Here is a 16,284-nt window from a genome sequence, read left to right as displayed (position 1 = left end):
CTTGCAGATCCTCGTCGAATCTTCGTGGTGATTCAAAGGTGGAGACAAGCGTGTTGAGATGCAGGTTTTGGCAGGTGTTGGGAATGAGCTGGGAAACCGGGGCATGATAAAGGGGTCGGTCAGCAAGGCTGGCAAGGCTGCCGCCGGGGCTGAGTTGGTGGCGCATTTGACGGTGCATGCCAGCGAATCATCCAACACGCCCAGCTTGAAGACCACGAAACACAATGTTACACAGAGTTGGAAATTTATCAGAGTTGCTATTGACACCAGAAGCCCGAAGCGACGAACTCGAAGTCGCAGATGGCCTCAGTAAGGAAGAGGCCATCACCAGCCCTTCTGAAACGGGTCCAGCCCCTTCCTCAGCTCGAACCTGTCACACTGATCCAATTTGCCTCTCTTCTTCACGACCCCCTCTAGCTCACTGAACCAGACCACCGGCACTGCAATATCTAATCTTTTCCATCCCCTACTCGCCGCCAACTGCTCCCAAGGCCCAATCCACTGGTCTTCATCTTCGCTTTTCCATTCTGTCTCCTCTCCCTCGAGTCGTTGCCTGGGATTCGGCAGTCCTGCGATTGCCACGGAGAGCTCTTTCAAGCCCGAAAGTCGCCGTTCGAGAATGTTGAAGAACCCGCGGTAGAAATCTTGGAACTCCTCGTGCATTCTCGGTGGTACAATTGCCTTACACGCTCGGTACACGTCTATCTCGACCCGCAGCGACGTGATCATTGCGATATGTGCAGACGGCAGGACTCTGTTCAGCCGGTGGAGCTGGTCGATGCCATGGCTGAAAACGAAAGTGTTTGTGCTGTATAAAATGGGCAGAGATTCTTGGTATCTGGTGCCCGGTTAGCAAGACCGTTCAATCGCGCCGATAGACGCTGCACTTACCCCAGTTTGCAGCACCTCAGCCAATTCACTGCGGAAACATAGTACTCGAATCCCTGCTTGACCCACGCGCCAGACCCATGTCGAAGCATCGACTCCTCAGCGGCTGCAGTCTCGGCGCAGACGAACGTTTTGTTCGCAAGACAGTTGTCTGCATCGTCGCACACTCGATGCCACCATCCCCATCGTCCGCGCTTCGTCGATGTGCCTTGAAAGTCAAAGTCCATATGGATGCGCCGGTCGCCAAAGGCGAAGACATAGATTATGTCTCGGATTTCGGGAGGTAACTTGGTGAAGAATGGGCTTTCTTCCTGTGAACTGAGCTCTGTATTCGTCCCGCTACCATTATTGAGACTCATGAAGAGAGCGGCGTGGTCTTCAGCTAACACCGGAAGTTGGCTCGCGGAAAAGCGAGAGCCCTTGACTTTGCAGCTCTCGGGGCGGATACCAGGAGAGCCCAAGACAGCCCGGTGCCAAGAAGGAATCTGTGCGTGTGGTATGTCTCTTTCTGAAGTGGGTGATCTTCTAGAGCTGGTGGAGTTTCCTCGTCGTAAAAGCTGGGGTTGTTCTCCTGGCTGTGGGGAAACCGATGAGCTCCTGGTGGAACCCCGACGAAACATGCGCTGGAACAAGTCGGAGCTCACCATTTTGCGTCGTTGCTTGAATTCCTGCTACAGCTGGGGAGACGGAGGAGGCGTTATAAGGTGCGGTGAGGGGTCGGTCGGGCAATCCGCGCAGCACATGATTGGCCCGTTTCACCCTCGCCCGTGTTTCAAGTCTTCATTGTTCGCATACTTCTGAAGCGCTAATCGCTCTAAGTATAGAAGCTTCTATCAGATCACTTTCTCAGTTTTGACCGCTTGTATCCCCGACGATCAGTGCCATGCATGATAAGCATGGACTGCCACGTGGTCCTATGTATCCGTAGCGCAGAAAACCAATGCGCCTACAACTTCACCCCTGAACAACACGCCGATGCCTCTGGATGCAGTGTCGATTTGTTGAACGCCTGTGTCGAAGGGGGAACATCCAGTGCTGGGTTCTTGGTGAAGAAGCCATCGGGCTTCAGCATGACACTCACTCGCTCAACGGGCATGACCGGGAAATCTTCAATACGCGGGTTGTGCGTGAGACCGAAGGCTATCAACCGTTAGTCTATCAATAGACAGGGGCACGGGTCCCTTCCAATCCCTGAAAGAACGAGGAACCATTCAAAAAGGTGGACAGAACTTACTATGCCAGAGAACAATATCTTCGTTCTCCACGTTCTCATTCCGCGCAACCCACTTCTCAACCCCGACACTCCCCTTGCTCTGATTCGTAAACTCCCCGCCAGCAAACAACTCATCATCCCGATATTTAGTAACCCAGATCGGCTTCGTCGCAAACACGGCGCGCTTATGACCAAACGACTTTGGCGAAGCAAGCAACATTTGACTCGGCGAGGCCATGAGCTTGTAGGCAACTGGCTTGTATGTTATCGGATTGATATGCGCATCGTTCCTGATTTTGAACACGCGATGCCTCTCAACGCTCGTCTCCGCTGTACCACTGGTCTTGAGAACCGTTTCCTCCGTCGTATACCCAACGAGATACGGGTTCTTCTCATCCTCCGGCAGCGGCACGCTATCCTGGTAAAACACCGTATTCCTATGCCCATCAATCGCCGGATCCATCCGGAACGAAAACATATGCTGATGAAACGGCGCCATAACCCCCGGTCCGACATTCGTGCCCCAAGGCACAGTCGTCCCAAACTTCTCATTATCAAACGGAACCGTACTCAGAATTCCCGTCGCCCGCACCTCAAGCTCAATATTCGCCGCCTGATCAAAGATAAAAGCAAAGATATACTCGTAGTTGCTGACCGTGCAAATCATCTGCACAACGAGCTGTCTGTTCCGCACGACTGTCGCCGCACCCGAGCGGTAGTTTGTGTGTTTGTGCTGGAGGCCGTTGTCCTGCTCGTGCAGGCAGATGACGTTTTGGAGGAGAACGGGGTTCCCTTTGCTGTCACAGCGGTACCCGTCGAAGTATTTGATGTGGCCCAGGCAGTCGCAGCCGAGTGAGAGTTGATTTGCCGTTATTCCGAAGCCGACGTCGCCGACGTCGAAGGCTTGTTTGCGGTGGAAGGGGGCGCGGGGGTCTGTCCATGCATCAGCATTGATCCCATGCTGGCCCTCGGCTTCACCGGGCAAGAAAAAGAAGAACGGCGGCGGAAACGGAGGTGTTGGTTACTTACCACCATAAGGAACCGTCATCTCGGAAACCGACAGTCGATAAAACACACTTCTTCCATCATAGGTCAAATTATGAATAACAAGCCCCTCACGACTATTGAATCCGACGCGGAACCTCCACTTCTGCCAGGCCACCTCGTTTCCGCGGACATCAAACGACGGACCCTGCGGCTGCTGCACGATATACGGCTTCAGATCGCTCCTTAGCGATTCAGTAAGCAGATCATGCGCGTACTGGATCGTCTCAACAGGCTTCCATGGCTGCGTCGTAGACTCGACTGATGCATCAATTGTGCTGGGTAGATAGTCCATGCGGACGAGTTCGTGAGTTAATCCATCAAAAACGGGGGAGAATTTGCAGGGGACGGAATAGTGGTTGTTCTGTGGGTGGTCCGTTGCCACTATGTACATGTAGCATTGGAACAAGCGGCGCGTCTCAGCTGGGTCGTCGGTGCCGTAGATCCAGGGGTCGTTGCAGACGGTCACGCCCTGCGGGAGTTGGAGCTTGGAGATCTCGGCCTGCACTGCTGGGTGCGAGAGGCAGAGGGCTTCGATGGCGAGGAGCTCGTCTGTGTCGACGGGGCCCTGATACGGTCAATAAGAACGTTTAAAGTGCTAAGATTAGGCAGTGAGCGCACCTGAACCTCCTTCGGTAACTCCTTGACATAAACCACACTCTTCGCATCAGCATTAAGCAACCCCTTAAAGAACGCGCCCGAGTCCAGGCGGTGGAAGAGAACCTGCAGCAACCGCGTCGGCTTCGCAGGTAAAGGCTTCCCTAACCGCTCCGCCTCGATGTATGGAACAACCTCTGCCTTGATGGGCTCGAAGATATCGATCTTCTTGTATCGCAGCGATACACCTGGGAAGGCCGCCTGCAGGATTTTGGTGGCGAGGGTGATTTCGCTGGGGGTTATGGGGTCGAAGGGGTGGAGGGATGTCATTTTGAGAATGTCTGCATTGATAATATGGAACTGAGAAGGAATTGCTGAGAGGGTTGACGGACGTCTTATACCCATCGTCTGCCCCTCACTTACGTTGCATACTCCGCGAAGAGAGTTGGAGATGATACACATATGAAAGATTTGATTGGGCCGGCGAGAGATTTGCTCCTTTGGGTTAGGTTTATCTTGACCGCTCCACCTGTCTTATCAACGAAAATGAAGGGTGGGGAAGATCTTGGAGGTGGCGGTAGATTTGCCTGATGTGTCTTAGATCTTCAAGGCCAGGTCGATGATATCCATCGCTGCCCGCCTGGATTGCGGTTTGTTGGAGATATCCGACTATCCGACGGGTTTGAGATCTGACCATCACTGGCCAAGTCGCCGTTATTTATACCGTATTGAACGCCATTTTCTGCAGGTGTTGGATGCCAAAGGGGATTAGCGGTAACACGCATACCATACGAGACTCGGAGTCGGACTCGAGGGCGTAGCTGCAGCCTGAGGCATCCAGTTCGTCCTGGGTGATTGAAGACTCATGAGTCTTTCTCCACAGCAGAATCAATATCCAAACGAGAGATAACGGCCTTGGAGGCCTGGCCAGTCTATGCCTCCTCCCTCTTCGCGAGCTCTCCAACCCCCGTCTTCGTCTCAACATGCTCCCTTCTCATCTCTTTCTGCTTGATAAAGACCCCCGCCAAAACCGCAACCCCAGCAATACTTGTGTAAAAGATAAACATATTCCTCACACTCCACGCAAACGCATCCCTCACCGCGATCTTCTGTACCTCGTCACTAAGCACCTTGACAACATCGACATTCGCAGCAGCACTATCCCCGGACAGCCTATCCAAGATACCGTGATCAAGACCCGCCGTGGCAAGCATCGACCGTCTCCTATCCATCCCATCCGAGAAAACCACACCACCGAGCACAATCGAAAAACTCGTCGCGATATTCCTCGCAAGACCCAGCGTCGCCGTCGCAGACGCCGTATCCGCCGCACGACTCACCGAATTCTGGATCGCCAGCACGGGCGTCTGGAAGAGCATCGCCGTCCCGATCCCACCAACGATCTGGAACGCGATGATCGTGCCGAGACTCGTTTCACGGTCCATCTTGATGTATAGACCTGTTCCTAGCGCCATCAGGATAGTTCCGACCCATGTAATCTCCCTGTATCGGCCGGTCCGGTGGATCAGGATTCCCGTTAAAATATCCGTTGCGGCTTCCGTAACCATCATGGGGAGGATGAGCAGCCCGCTTCGTAATGGGCTTGCTTGCTTCACGCTTTGGAAGTAGAGCGGGAGGTAGTACTCTGTTCCGAAGGAGACCATTCCGTGCGCGAAGGCGAGGATAAATGCTGCGTTTGTCGGACCAGATTGGAAAAGACTCATTGGGATGAGCGGATACCGCGCGAGTTTCTTCTCCGTCACGATGAAGACTCCAATCATCACGACCCCGAAGACGATCAGGCAAATGACTTTCGGACTTGACCAAGGAAAGACCGTGCCTCCAAACTCCATCCCGAGCAGAAGGAGCAGGGTGAGGCCGACGATGGCGAGTGTTCCCAACCAGTCTATAGCGACGACCCCATCCTTCAGCTTCGTCCGCGGGTTATGCACGTCGAAACACGTCAGCAGCAAAACCAACGCAACCCCACAAACAGGCAGATTAATCCAGAAGCACCACCGCCAACTCACCCTCTCCGTCAACCCACCCCCTACAAGCGGCCCCGTCGACCCCGCAACTGCCCACATCAGCCCAAGCAACCCAAACCACAGCGCCCGCCGCCGTACACTAAACAAATCCGAGATCGTAATGTAGACCATCTGGATGAGTCCTCCGCCACTCGCGCCCTGCAGTGCCCGAGCTGCGATCAGCATGCGCATGCTGGTACTCAGGGCGGCGAGGATACTCGCGGCTGCGAAGCCTGTCACGGAGGCTAAGAGCGCGGGTTTTCGGCCGAAGATGTCGCTGATTCGCGCCCAGATAGGGCCGGCGGCTGCGGTGGCGAGTAGGTAGGCGCTCCCGATCCAGGTGTAGCCGGAGGCGGAGTGTAGAGCGGCAGAGATTGTGGGAATGGAGGTTGCGATGATGGTTTGGTCGAGGGCGGTTATGAAGAGGACGAGCTGGATTGTTAGTTTGGGTTTCTGAGGCGGGGATGGGGGACGGGTAAGTACGTAGAGCGCAGTCATTATAGCCGCGATGCGGCGCTTTGAGCGCGTCGGTGATGGTGAGTCTTCAGCTGCGGTTGTTTCGAGGTCGAGTTGTTCGATTGGCGTTGGAGTGTCTGTTGTGTTATTCCCTGCCGGAGGCTGCTCGGGCTCGGTTTGGGCAGATTTAGAGACAGCCATAGCCTCAGATGGCTTCTTCGGCTCAGCCATTTCACAGACGATAATTGAAAGATCTTCTTTTCCCAACAATGGATATATAGAGAAGAGAACCTCGCTGAGACTGTCGAAAAACGAGGCGGCATTTATACTGAGCGGACCCACAGTTTGCGGCTAATCAGCGCTGTCCGCTCAGCCATCGCAAAAATCACGTCTTACCATTCCGCCCTGCGGTTGACATGGACAGATGTCACCTTGCGCCTTTCGATTTAATGAGGTAAGTAGTAAGCGCTGAATTTATCAAGGTCTCTGAGGATTACAGAATGCATAATATATCTTTTGAACGTATAATCTCCTTTGGTACTTCGCGAAATCGTGTGGAGCGAGCGGGGTGTGCGTCTATATATTCCTAGGGGATGACACAAGAGAGAGGTCAGTGATAGAACTTCGTTGACTTGAGCGAGGATGGGCGCCATCTCATTAATTCTCGCCTGCGTAGGTGATTCCGAAAATATTTGTGACAGGACAACATTATAGTTTGGCCTGACAATTGGCGAGTTTCGTGAAACACGACGAAACACGCCAAAGTCGCAGGCTGAGCGGCAGACTGAGCGCTGGCAGAAAGATGGCTTCGGCGACAAGATTCAAGTTCAGAAAAGGATTAAGATTGTATTAACAGGCCTGAGCCGATAGAATGTGCATATTAGGAATTAACTATACATTGACATGACAGCCGCTTCCGCTAGGATATGTACAGCGTACTATGGATTTGTTCGTAGATTGATTTACTCGTTGTAGTCCAGGTAGGTCACGATGCGGACAGGACCAGGGACAACCTTGCCGCCGATGCCATCAACCCACTTGTCCTTCTCCATGTAGGCGTCGATGACCTTGGCAGCGCCGGTGGTGATGATCGAGCAGTTGTCGCCCTCGTGCGAGCACATGGACATACCCTGGATGTGCGCGCCAGCGGCCTCGGCCTGGATCGCCGAAACGTCCCAGCCGGACCAGCCACCGTTGACCTCGCTGCCCAGGTCGAACTCTCCCCAGGTGCAGGAGTAGCCGCCGTACTCATCAACGGGGAGCGAGTCACCAGGGGCGGCACCCCAGGAGCCCTGGGAGTTCTCATCAAAGGCAACGTAGCGAATCTCCTCGGGCTCGAGGCTGAAAGAGACGGCGGCGTTTCCGTACCATCCGGTCATCTTGAAGTCGGGGCCAATCTTGTTCCAGACCACAACAGTCCACTTCTCGGTCTTGCTGCCGTGGAACTGGACGACGTACTTGTAGTTGGCAGCCTCCTCGGCGCTAACTTCGATGATGTTGCTGCCCCATGGGACACCGACGTTGCCCTGGTAGATGAACTTGTTGTCGGTGATCTTCTGCTCGGTGCGGCCTCCGAAGCCCTCGTAGGTGAACTCGCCGTTGCTGGGGAAGTTTGTCCAGGCAGAGTGGTCGGGAGCGGTGGAAGAGGAAGGAGGCTTGACGGTGGATGTGGGCGCGGCGGTGCTGGTGCTGGTGCTGGTCTCAGGCTCGGGGACGGGCTCGGGCGTAGGTTCAGGAGTAGGAGTAGAGGTAGGCTCAGGCTCCTCAACAACGGGGGTGCTGGTGGTTGTCGGCTCAGGCTCAGGAGTCTCGGTCGGGAGCTCGATGAATGTCGCGGGCTGGGTGGTAGGGGTAAAAGAGAAGGTGCTGGTGGTGCAGCACTCCCAGACGGTCTCGGTCACGGTGATGGGCTCGAGGTCGAAGAATCCGCCAATTTCCTCAACAGCGCCCTGGACAGAGCGCTCCTCATGCTGGTGGCGAACGCCGTGTCGGTGCTTGTGCTGGCCGTGGGATTTGGCCAGAGCCGGCCCGGCAGTGGCGAGAATAAAAACGAATGACTTCCACTGCATTGTGCGGTACGCGATGGAGGCAATTCACATCAACGTCCGAAGAAAGGAATGTAAACAGCTGGGGTTGGCAAAAGAGCGACTGGTGTGGGATAGCAAGGAAGAACAGAAGGGAAAGCGAGGGATCGTGGGAAGAAAAGGGGACGTGGGACAGAGGCTGAGGGTGCAGGGAGAGTGGAGACCGGGGGTGCGCAGAAAAGAAGGAAAACAACACCAAGAACGACTGTGCAACTTTGGGGGCTTGTCCCTAGCGCCCAGATCGAATCGTTAGTCGCCCAGGTCCGGGCTAGAGCACATGTTAATTAAACCAGCGCGGGCTGAGGCCAATCCAAGACCGTGACCGCAACTTGAATCCTCTTGTCGCCATGAATCCCTCACGAGAACCCCTGACGTGGCTCAGGAACGTCTTCCCCAGGTCCAGCGCCAGCGACAACGAAGCCCGAGTCATCATCAGTCACCACATTCTTTCCCCTTGTGCCTTATGCGCCCTTACGTGGTTCATTCCACCAGCGCCCTACGAGCCTGACCTAGTCCTGGATACCCACGCTGATCAAAATCTGGTCTGGAGTCTGGACCCTGAGTCTGGAATTGCGACTTTGCGACCGGTGGGCACGAACCAGTGAAGTCAGGGACAGGCCCCTCAGCGACAGGGAAATCTTCCCCTTTGGGTCAGTGCTCCCCCTTTTGCGCTGTGTGTTCCTGACTAGTCGCGATGAGGGTGGATCGGCACTCGGCGCGGGAAATTAACTTGGAGATGGCGTTCTGGGCGTTCTTTGCTCACGGTCGCATTTCATCGCGGGCGCCTATTGACGAAATCGTCAGCCTATGGTAGCGACAAACAGGAGAGAGAAGCAGGAGTCTGTGTTGGTTTCCGGCGACCTCGTGATGATGAAGTGCCGTGAGTCGTACTCGTGTTTAGTCTTGTTGTTTGTTGTTGTCGAGGTTTGGGTCAGGAACCCGACCGCAGTGGGGCGCGTTCTTACGTACTCCGTACGAGACTTCAATAAATTCTTCACGTTTTCATTCGCCTAGATGATTCCCTGATTGATTCTCTGCAAAGAACTCCTATGGAGATAACAAAGTCGGAACTCCTGCTCCTCAATTTAAGCTCGTCCCTGATTCAGATAAACGCCCGCCCCAATGAACCTCCTCCACACCGCTAGTGCGCAATAATCTCCTACGCCAGTCCCACCTCTATCTGTCAGCCATTATTCTCGCCGCCCGCAACGTCCGCCGTTCAGTCTTCCTCCGCGCTATCATACCAGATGTCGTTCCTGACCTTCGGTGGCGACTCCGACCTCTCATACACTCGTCCAGTTACCATCTTCTGAAAGATCTCTTGTTGCCGGTCGCACCACCACGCAGAGCGGCCCCCTTGCTCGTACGGTGTAACGTCTATTGGGTGGTACGCATGCCCATACAATTTCCGGAATTCGTGGTTGCGCTGCGATCGGATTTCTCGCTGCAATATCCTGGGCCTATGGGCATCGGTATCTATAATGGCACGGAGAGCTGGATCCTTGATGGTTCGGGTCGACCAGACACAGAGGAAGTCTGAAAGGAGGAACAGGGTTTTGAGGTCGAGTGACTTGATCCGCTCGAGGTGTTCATCCTTGGCTCTCAACTTCAGCAGTCCGAGAATCTGATAATACCCGCGGATCAAGCGCATCTTCTCGGCCGCAGAGGGGGTAATTGGGACTTGTGGATCGTCATACGGTTGTTGTTTACGGATCGCCGTGTATTCGGCCACGAAACCATCCGCGATCTTTGAGAATTCGAGGATACGAGCGATGTTTTTGCGTGAGAGTGATTGTGCGTCTGCAGGAATTTCTCCCATGTCGTCGAGAAGCTGACGCAAATCGGGATAGCATGGCGTCGTTGTCAGGGCAATGCTATTGTAGATCGCAGTGTGGTGTTGCTTCCATACTTCATTGAGCTGTCTCGATGTCGCAGCAAGGGTCGCGGCGTCTTTGAACGAGAAACAAGCTTGAAACACCGTCACAAGCAACTCGGTGGGAAGTGCGAGAAGAGGTGATGGCTTGATGACTGGTGGCTTAGCCCGAGCCGATGTCTTCTTCGGAGGCGATACGCGACGCATCTTCTTCGGCCGTGCACGGAGTCTTGGTGGCATGAGGGAGGATGTTTTGAAGCTTATGTAGAGTAATCTTTAAGCGGAAATGGAGATGCCTCAAGGTGGTCTGTGCGAAGAGGAAGAGACAGGAAAGGTTGGAAGAGAGAGAAGGTTAGTGAGGTTCAAGTGAGGTGTATACGTCAACCCCCCGCCTTGGAGCTGTGTTTGAACGGTAGAGCACACGAGCCGCATCACCTGACCAGGCAGCAAAGGGAGAATTGCTCGTATTTGCGGAGTGAATCTTCTTGGCAACCACTCGGTCAGACTTGTCGCGCTGAAGGCTCTTCAACAAAATCTATCTTGCGTTCTTTGTGACAAGTTGCGGACTCATTGTCGACGCTTTATCTGCCACTTGCATACCCGATCTCTCCCTGTTGCGATGAGTACGAACGGTAACCGACCCTGTTGATGGCCAAGATCGTATTGAATACGCATTCCACTGACGGAGTGACCCTGCAGGATTGCGCCAGCTATTGGCAGCCGCCTGCCTCAAGCCATTCAAACGTGTGTTACCGGGATGAAGCCAGTGTTTCAGCCGTCAAGATGACTGCCGGGGACCATGCCTCGTAGGTCGCAGCTTGGCCACGATATTAAAGCGAATGAGAAAACAGTGCTAATGACAACACTCATGAAGCTAGAAAAGTGCCCCGCACTTTCTCCGAGACGCGACATGGACGGAGCCACCCACCAAATCTCCCCGCTCGAGCAGCTGAATTGCTGCCTACAGTTATCGGCACGAGGCCAAACATCCACGACAACATAACTCAGGTCGACAGTGGAATTGAGCCGCGGAGATAGGAAACCGCTATAAGGAAATATTTCGCTGATAGCGGCGAGAGTGGTGTCGGTGTTCCCGTTAGCCCTGCGCCAGTTTTCGCCCTGGACCCCTCCTGTTAACCCTGTCGTCATCTACTTCGGCTCTCTGATGCTACGAATGACATGCAAGGATTGCGATTGTTCCTTGTCTACGCTTCCCTGGGCAAGGCAACCTCGCCTAACTGCCCGAGCTCCCATGCCAGACCCTGCTCCATTTCTTCTGAGCGGGATTCAGTCTTGTGCCAGCTCCATTCATCAAATCACAATCGACTTAAAGTCTTCCATCTCCGGACCACTGTTGTGTGACTTGGGTGGTGCATCAACACTGGTTAGTTGCATTTCTACTCCTCAAACAGCCGGGGCGCGCTACGGACGATCTGTCACTTCATCATCGTTTGTCCTAAGCGGATGAGGGCCATAATCCCTTTCAGCATCTGCTCCTTTGGCTTCAAGGCTACAGCTCGCCTGCAGCCTTCGAAGTGCATAGAGACGTCTTGCGCGGACTTTACTCATCCATACCCGACGAATGAATATCCAAGCCAAGTCTATCTACCAATCGGCTTTCTGGTCTTCCAAGCCTGGTGGTTGGTGCAATAAACTGAACTAGTAATTCTCCGTTGTCGTCAATCCTAGTCCCTGCAGCTGAATGCCAACGCCATCAAAGGAGCCCTGGCTCTGTACTAGTTGTTCTTGGTACCTGCGGCTGGGCAGTAAACACGGGCAGGCCAGCCAGTTTCAAGCCTATACCGGTGACTAGCTCTCCAAAGGGCCTGGCTCGAGCAAACTCAAGGTTGCTCTAACACATTCTGCAGCAACGGCGATGTACAGTCGGCCCCTAGCGGGGTCAAAGCGTTAGCTTGTACAGTCCAGAAGGATCTATGCGGCGCAACCTTCCGGGCAATAGACTGGCCATTCGGGCGGCCTCCCCGCCCCGCTTTCCAATGAAATCATGACCCTGGGAGTCATTGTTGGTTGGTAGACGCAGCCAAGACCGACCTTTGGAAAACGAGGGAAACCCAGTCGAAACGTAGGGTCTGGACTGGCCTGGGAATTGCGGCACCTGTTGTAGGCTTCCAAAATTCCTTATCCGGGAGAAATGTGGCGTTAGCGGGGTATTCGACCGAGCCAAACGAGACAAGGATCCTCTGTCGTCAGCAACGTGAACGAGAACACCATGCTCAAATGTCGCTGCGGAATCCATTCCAACAGCATGTTACCACCCCAGAGCGTAAAGATGTGGTGTATAAATACCCTGTCCTCTCTCTCAAGTCCGTTGTGCTAACCCTCGTCTCTCACTCAAATCATAAACTTCGCCAAACGGAACCAATCTCCGATAACTAACAATGGCTCGGGTCTGGCATATCACCGGAGCAAACACCGGCTTCGGCCTTGAGCTCGCCCTCAAAGCTCTCGCGGAAGGCGATCGGGTCATTGCGGCCGTCCGAACCCCCTCTAAAGTGCCTGACAGCCTCAAGCGACCAGAAGTCGAAGTCTTGCAATTTGACCTCGCCTGGTCGCAGGAGGATATAAATAACTATGCCGAGAAGGCGTTCGCCGCCTTTGGAAAAATCGATGTAGTCGTCAATAACGCCGGCTACTCGTATATGGGAGCGATTGAAGAGTCTGAGTAAGTTCTGGCATGCTTCCTTGCTCGTGTATCCGAATCCAACCGTCCACAGAGACTCCGCAGTGAAGGCACAGTTCGATACCAACGTCTTCGCGCTCCTACGCCTCGTCCGCGCGGTACTTCCAGGTCTCCGAAGCCAAGGCAGCGGAACCATCATCAACCTTTCCTCCATCGGCGGACTGGTCTCCTACCCTTCCAACGGGATCTACTGCGCGACCAAGTTCGCCGTTGAAGCCATCACTCAAGCACTTGCCACTGAAATAGCTCCATTCGGACTCAAGGCTGTGATCGTTGAGCCTGGGTATTTCCGCACCGCCTTCCTGACTTCTGTCGCGGCTGGTGCGAACATTGCACCTGCGCTGGAGGTGTATGAGGGGACGCCAGCGCATGAGGCTCGCGCAGCGTTTACCAAGTACAACGGAGCTCAACCTGGAAATCCCAAGGAAGGGGCTGCGAGGATCTGGGAGTATGTAGCTGATGAAGGACTGTTGAAGGGCAAGGACAAACTGCTGAGGCTACCCTTGGGAACGGATTCCGGGACTCTTATAAAGCAGCACGCAGCTGAGCTGAGCGAAACTGTGGCTCATTATGAGGATGTCTGGAGAAGTACCGATTTCAAGGAGTAAAGGGTCCAATCATCGAACGCTGATGATCGGCACTTGCTTGCCTCGCAAATTGCGACCGTAACGAGGCCTGCTGATATATCCTTTGCCATTGATGCTCAATCCGCAGAAATGAGATCGCTGTTGTTGCAAATCAAGTCCCAAAGTCCACAAGTACTATCGGGCTCCCAGTCAGCCACCGTGTGCCATGCCTCTCGTAGAGTCTCAGGCTAATACTGGATCAAATGACGAGTCAAAATGATGACCACGCTGCGACAGAGCTAGTTTTAGGCTCTGACGAAATAAGCAGCCTAGGGCCTAGGCAAGGCCAAGGGTCCAATATGAAGGAGTGGGGCAGGGATACCGAGGCCCCCACGTGTTTCAGCCTTGACTCGAGGCATGCAGCTGATATTCCTGCACTGTCCCCGGCAATGACGTTCTGCTTTCTTCCTCTGTCGCATTCGCGATGGAATCCAACGAGAGATCAGATACTCCCTGTGTGAACTGCCGGAAGAGGAGGCTCAAGGTACGCGCTCGTCCAGCGATACGAATAACCTCGGCAACTGCTTAAACCCCTCTCTCTAGTGCGACCGCACGAAACCCGCGTGCCTCCGGTGTCAGCACGCTCACTACGACTGTGAAGGCTATCAGGAAACAGTACCAATCCGTGCTCGGGCTCAGAGAGCAGACCGATCGCAAAGAGGCGCCGGTCGAAAGCCAACCCGTCGATACCCGGAGTCCGTGACTGGGACTTCCTCCTCAGACAGCTCTCGAGGCACGTCGTCGCTCTCGCCACCTTTGGCCGTTTCTCCTGCCGACCAGTCGGTCTGTGTTTACCTACACAATTACGTGCCAGATGATACGATACGTGGAGTCCATATTATCGCGTCCCAGATCGTTCACCATGCGACGTCCAACGAAGCAGTCCGGCTCGCCATGTCCGCTATCGGTTTGGCGATCATGGCCAACATGAGAAATAATCCCCGCTTGCTTGTGGATGCGAGAGCAGACTATGCGCGGGCTCTGGAGGTTACAAATACAGCGCTCCGGAGCAAGAGCCAGTGTCTGGAGGAGACGACCTTGAACGCGGTGATGCTGTTGGGAATGTTTGAGGTACGAATCTCCTATCGTGTGGATGAGGACACTGACAGGAAAAGGTCATCTCGTGCGAAGCACCAAAGTCGTTAGAAAACTGGCAAAAGCATATCGGCGGGGCTGCGGCGTTCCTTGAGCTATGGAACACACGCCAGATTCGCAGCCCGATAGGAATGCAACTGTTTACCCAACTTCGAACAGAACTGGTTAGTTAGCTTCGCGATGTGGTGTACTAGTCTCTGACCTTGGACAGATGGCAAACTGCCTCCGAACCCAAACTCGCGTCCCAAAGACAGTCCGAGAGCTCTCAAAAATCGTCCAATCCTGCCGGCCAGCCAACGACGCCCGAGTCGAGGACCTTGTCGACCTAATAGCCGAACTAAGCGACCTCCTCGCAGACGTGAAAGACAACGGCCTACCAGACCCCGTCGAAGCGATCGGTCGCGCATGCGATATTGACACTAGGCTGCACGTCTGGAGCCTCGCCCTCCCACCCCAGTGGCAATGCGCCCTCCGCAGCGCCCCTAAAAAGAAAGGGAATGTCATCTCCGAACTGTCATACAACGACTACTACTACGTGTACGGCGACCTCTGGGCCTGCAACATCTGGTCCTACTACCGGAACGCGCGCATCATGCTAAACCTCCTCATCCGCGATCGCCTCCTCCCCTTCCTCGCGATTCAACCATACCCCGAATGGAAACCACTGATGGAAGAAGCAAAGGCGAACATCGAGCGATTGTCGGCGGACGTCCTCCTCACTGTCCCCTTCGCGATCGCAACGCAATACGCCTCCTTCCAGCGCGGAGTGAACTGGAGACGGGCTGGTGGCTGTCTGGGCGGGTATTATATTTCCTGGCCATTGTATGTTGCAGCAAGTGTGCAGCCGCCGAGGTCGCCGTTGAGAGAGTGGGCCCTAGGGCAGCTTCAGGTTTTGGGGAGCAGCATGGGGATTGGGCAGGCGCTGCTTATGAGGAAGGTACTTACGGGTGAGCTCCAGGCGCAGGCGCTGTCGGTTTATGATTATTGTCATTCTTATTATGAGGATGGCAAGACTTGATTCTTTTCTTCAAAGGCTGCGCCTTGGCAGATGGGGTAGGGGCTGAATGCCCTGTCTTTTCATGTCGAAGTCTCTGTGTATATTCTGATAGTGATGTGCATGACGTGATATATTTCAATGTTTTCATTTTGGGCTCCTTTTTATCCTATTTTCTCAAAAGAATTTCTCAGGAACGAGGCGACTGTGACTGAACAGACACAGTCACCTGCCCCAGGCCTTTGCCCAGTGCCCCAGAGTAGCTATTTCGACGCAGCCACACTTTTCCAGGCGCATCGAGTCGGTCGAGAGAAAAATCTAGTCAAAGCTTTGGGGCGATCTAGTGCCCTGTGCACAAAGGTACCCCTAAATTATAGCAGCAATAGAGCATGTGGAGAGAAAAATCTGAAGCCACAATTTAGTTTATTTAAGGATTCAGCCTAGCTACCTTGTCCCTTATATAAATGCCTGCTTGTGACGTTTTGGATTGACGAGGCCTCGAACGGATTAGTCGCGAGCCTCCGAGACCTTCCAGGCTGTTGACAAGTCGTAGAGAGCTACGAAGTTGGTGTGCGGAGCTGGAGTAAAAGGGCTCGATGGCAGTATACAGACATGAAATCATGTAAACGCACATGACGGACTAGGATACTTGGATATATGGAGGACTTGCTATAGGATATTATTGT

At 54.0% G+C, this 16,284-nt stretch overlaps 8 protein-coding genes across 8 annotated transcripts; 3 read left to right on the top strand and 5 right to left on the bottom strand.

The window, feature by feature from the left end:
* Nucleotides 1-147: 147 nt before the first annotated feature.
* Nucleotides 148-1,572, bottom strand: BJX68DRAFT_115844 (uncharacterized protein). The gene is made up of 2 exons (XM_071036002.1): nucleotides 892-1,572; nucleotides 148-838 (listed from the first exon to the last, which is right to left on the bottom strand). Exons 1-2 carry the CDS (start codon nucleotides 1,533-1,535, stop codon nucleotides 325-327), a joined length of 1,158 nt encoding a protein of 385 aa, XP_070904385.1. The 5' UTR covers nucleotides 1,536-1,572; the 3' UTR covers nucleotides 148-324.
* Nucleotides 1,573-1,834: 262 nt separating this feature from the next.
* Nucleotides 1,835-4,072, bottom strand: BJX68DRAFT_252366 (copper amine oxidase; the record flags this gene model as incomplete). Its single annotated transcript, XM_071042551.1, has 4 exons — nucleotides 1,835-2,028; nucleotides 2,123-3,034; nucleotides 3,131-3,713; nucleotides 3,767-4,072. 4 exons carry the CDS (start codon nucleotides 4,070-4,072, stop codon nucleotides 1,835-1,837), a joined length of 1,995 nt encoding a protein of 664 aa, XP_070904384.1.
* Nucleotides 4,073-4,439: 367 nt separating this feature from the next.
* BJX68DRAFT_115777 (MDR family MFS transporter) lies at nucleotides 4,440-6,530 on the bottom strand. Its single transcript, XM_071036001.1, has 2 exons — nucleotides 6,253-6,530; nucleotides 4,440-6,201 (listed from the first exon to the last, which is right to left on the bottom strand). The coding sequence occupies exons 1-2, from the start codon at nucleotides 6,454-6,456 to the stop codon at nucleotides 4,675-4,677; spliced, it is 1,731 nt and encodes a 576-aa protein (XP_070904383.1). The 5' UTR covers nucleotides 6,457-6,530; the 3' UTR covers nucleotides 4,440-4,674.
* Nucleotides 6,531-7,049: 519 nt separating this feature from the next.
* BJX68DRAFT_226263 (putative allergen Asp F4-like) lies at nucleotides 7,050-7,710 on the bottom strand. Its single transcript, XM_071038483.1, has one exon. The coding sequence runs from the start codon at nucleotides 7,602-7,604 to the stop codon at nucleotides 7,188-7,190; it is 417 nt and encodes a 138-aa protein (XP_070904382.1). The 5' UTR covers nucleotides 7,605-7,710; the 3' UTR covers nucleotides 7,050-7,187.
* Nucleotides 7,711-7,733: 23 nt separating this feature from the next.
* Nucleotides 7,734-9,019, top strand: BJX68DRAFT_226262 (uncharacterized protein). Its single transcript, XM_071038482.1, has one exon. The coding sequence runs from the start codon at nucleotides 8,050-8,052 to the stop codon at nucleotides 8,560-8,562; it is 513 nt and encodes a 170-aa protein (XP_070904381.1). The 5' UTR covers nucleotides 7,734-8,049; the 3' UTR covers nucleotides 8,563-9,019.
* A 509-nt stretch (nucleotides 9,020-9,528) lies between these two features.
* On the bottom strand, nucleotides 9,529-10,422 carry BJX68DRAFT_261886 (uncharacterized protein; the record flags this gene model as incomplete). Its single annotated transcript, XM_071044305.1, has 1 exon — nucleotides 9,529-10,422. One exon carries the CDS (start codon nucleotides 10,420-10,422, stop codon nucleotides 9,529-9,531), a length of 894 nt encoding a protein of 297 aa, XP_070904380.1.
* Nucleotides 10,423-12,410: 1,988 nt separating this feature from the next.
* BJX68DRAFT_115740 (SDR family oxidoreductase) lies at nucleotides 12,411-13,712 on the top strand. Its single transcript, XM_071035999.1, has 2 exons — nucleotides 12,411-12,865; nucleotides 12,918-13,712. Exons 1-2 carry the CDS (start codon nucleotides 12,582-12,584, stop codon nucleotides 13,489-13,491), a joined length of 858 nt encoding a protein of 285 aa, XP_070904379.1. The 5' UTR covers nucleotides 12,411-12,581; the 3' UTR covers nucleotides 13,492-13,712.
* On the top strand, nucleotides 13,713-15,792 carry BJX68DRAFT_115741 (Zn(II)2Cys6 transcription factor). The gene is made up of 4 exons (XM_071036000.1): nucleotides 13,713-13,993; nucleotides 14,053-14,580; nucleotides 14,625-14,768; nucleotides 14,816-15,792. The coding sequence occupies exons 1-4, from the start codon at nucleotides 13,934-13,936 to the stop codon at nucleotides 15,620-15,622; spliced, it is 1,539 nt and encodes a 512-aa protein (XP_070904378.1). The 5' UTR covers nucleotides 13,713-13,933; the 3' UTR covers nucleotides 15,623-15,792.
* Nucleotides 15,793-16,284: the final 492 nt, after the last annotated feature.

This window comes from Aspergillus pseudodeflectus (genome assembly GCF_044049435.1).
Source record: "Aspergillus pseudodeflectus strain CBS 756.74 chromosome Unknown BJX68scaffold_3, whole genome shotgun sequence".
NCBI classification, from domain to species: Eukaryota; Fungi; Ascomycota; class Eurotiomycetes; order Eurotiales; family Aspergillaceae; genus Aspergillus; species Aspergillus pseudodeflectus.
Note: the sequence above shows the minus strand (reverse complement) of the source record. Positions and strands in the feature narration are given on the sequence as shown.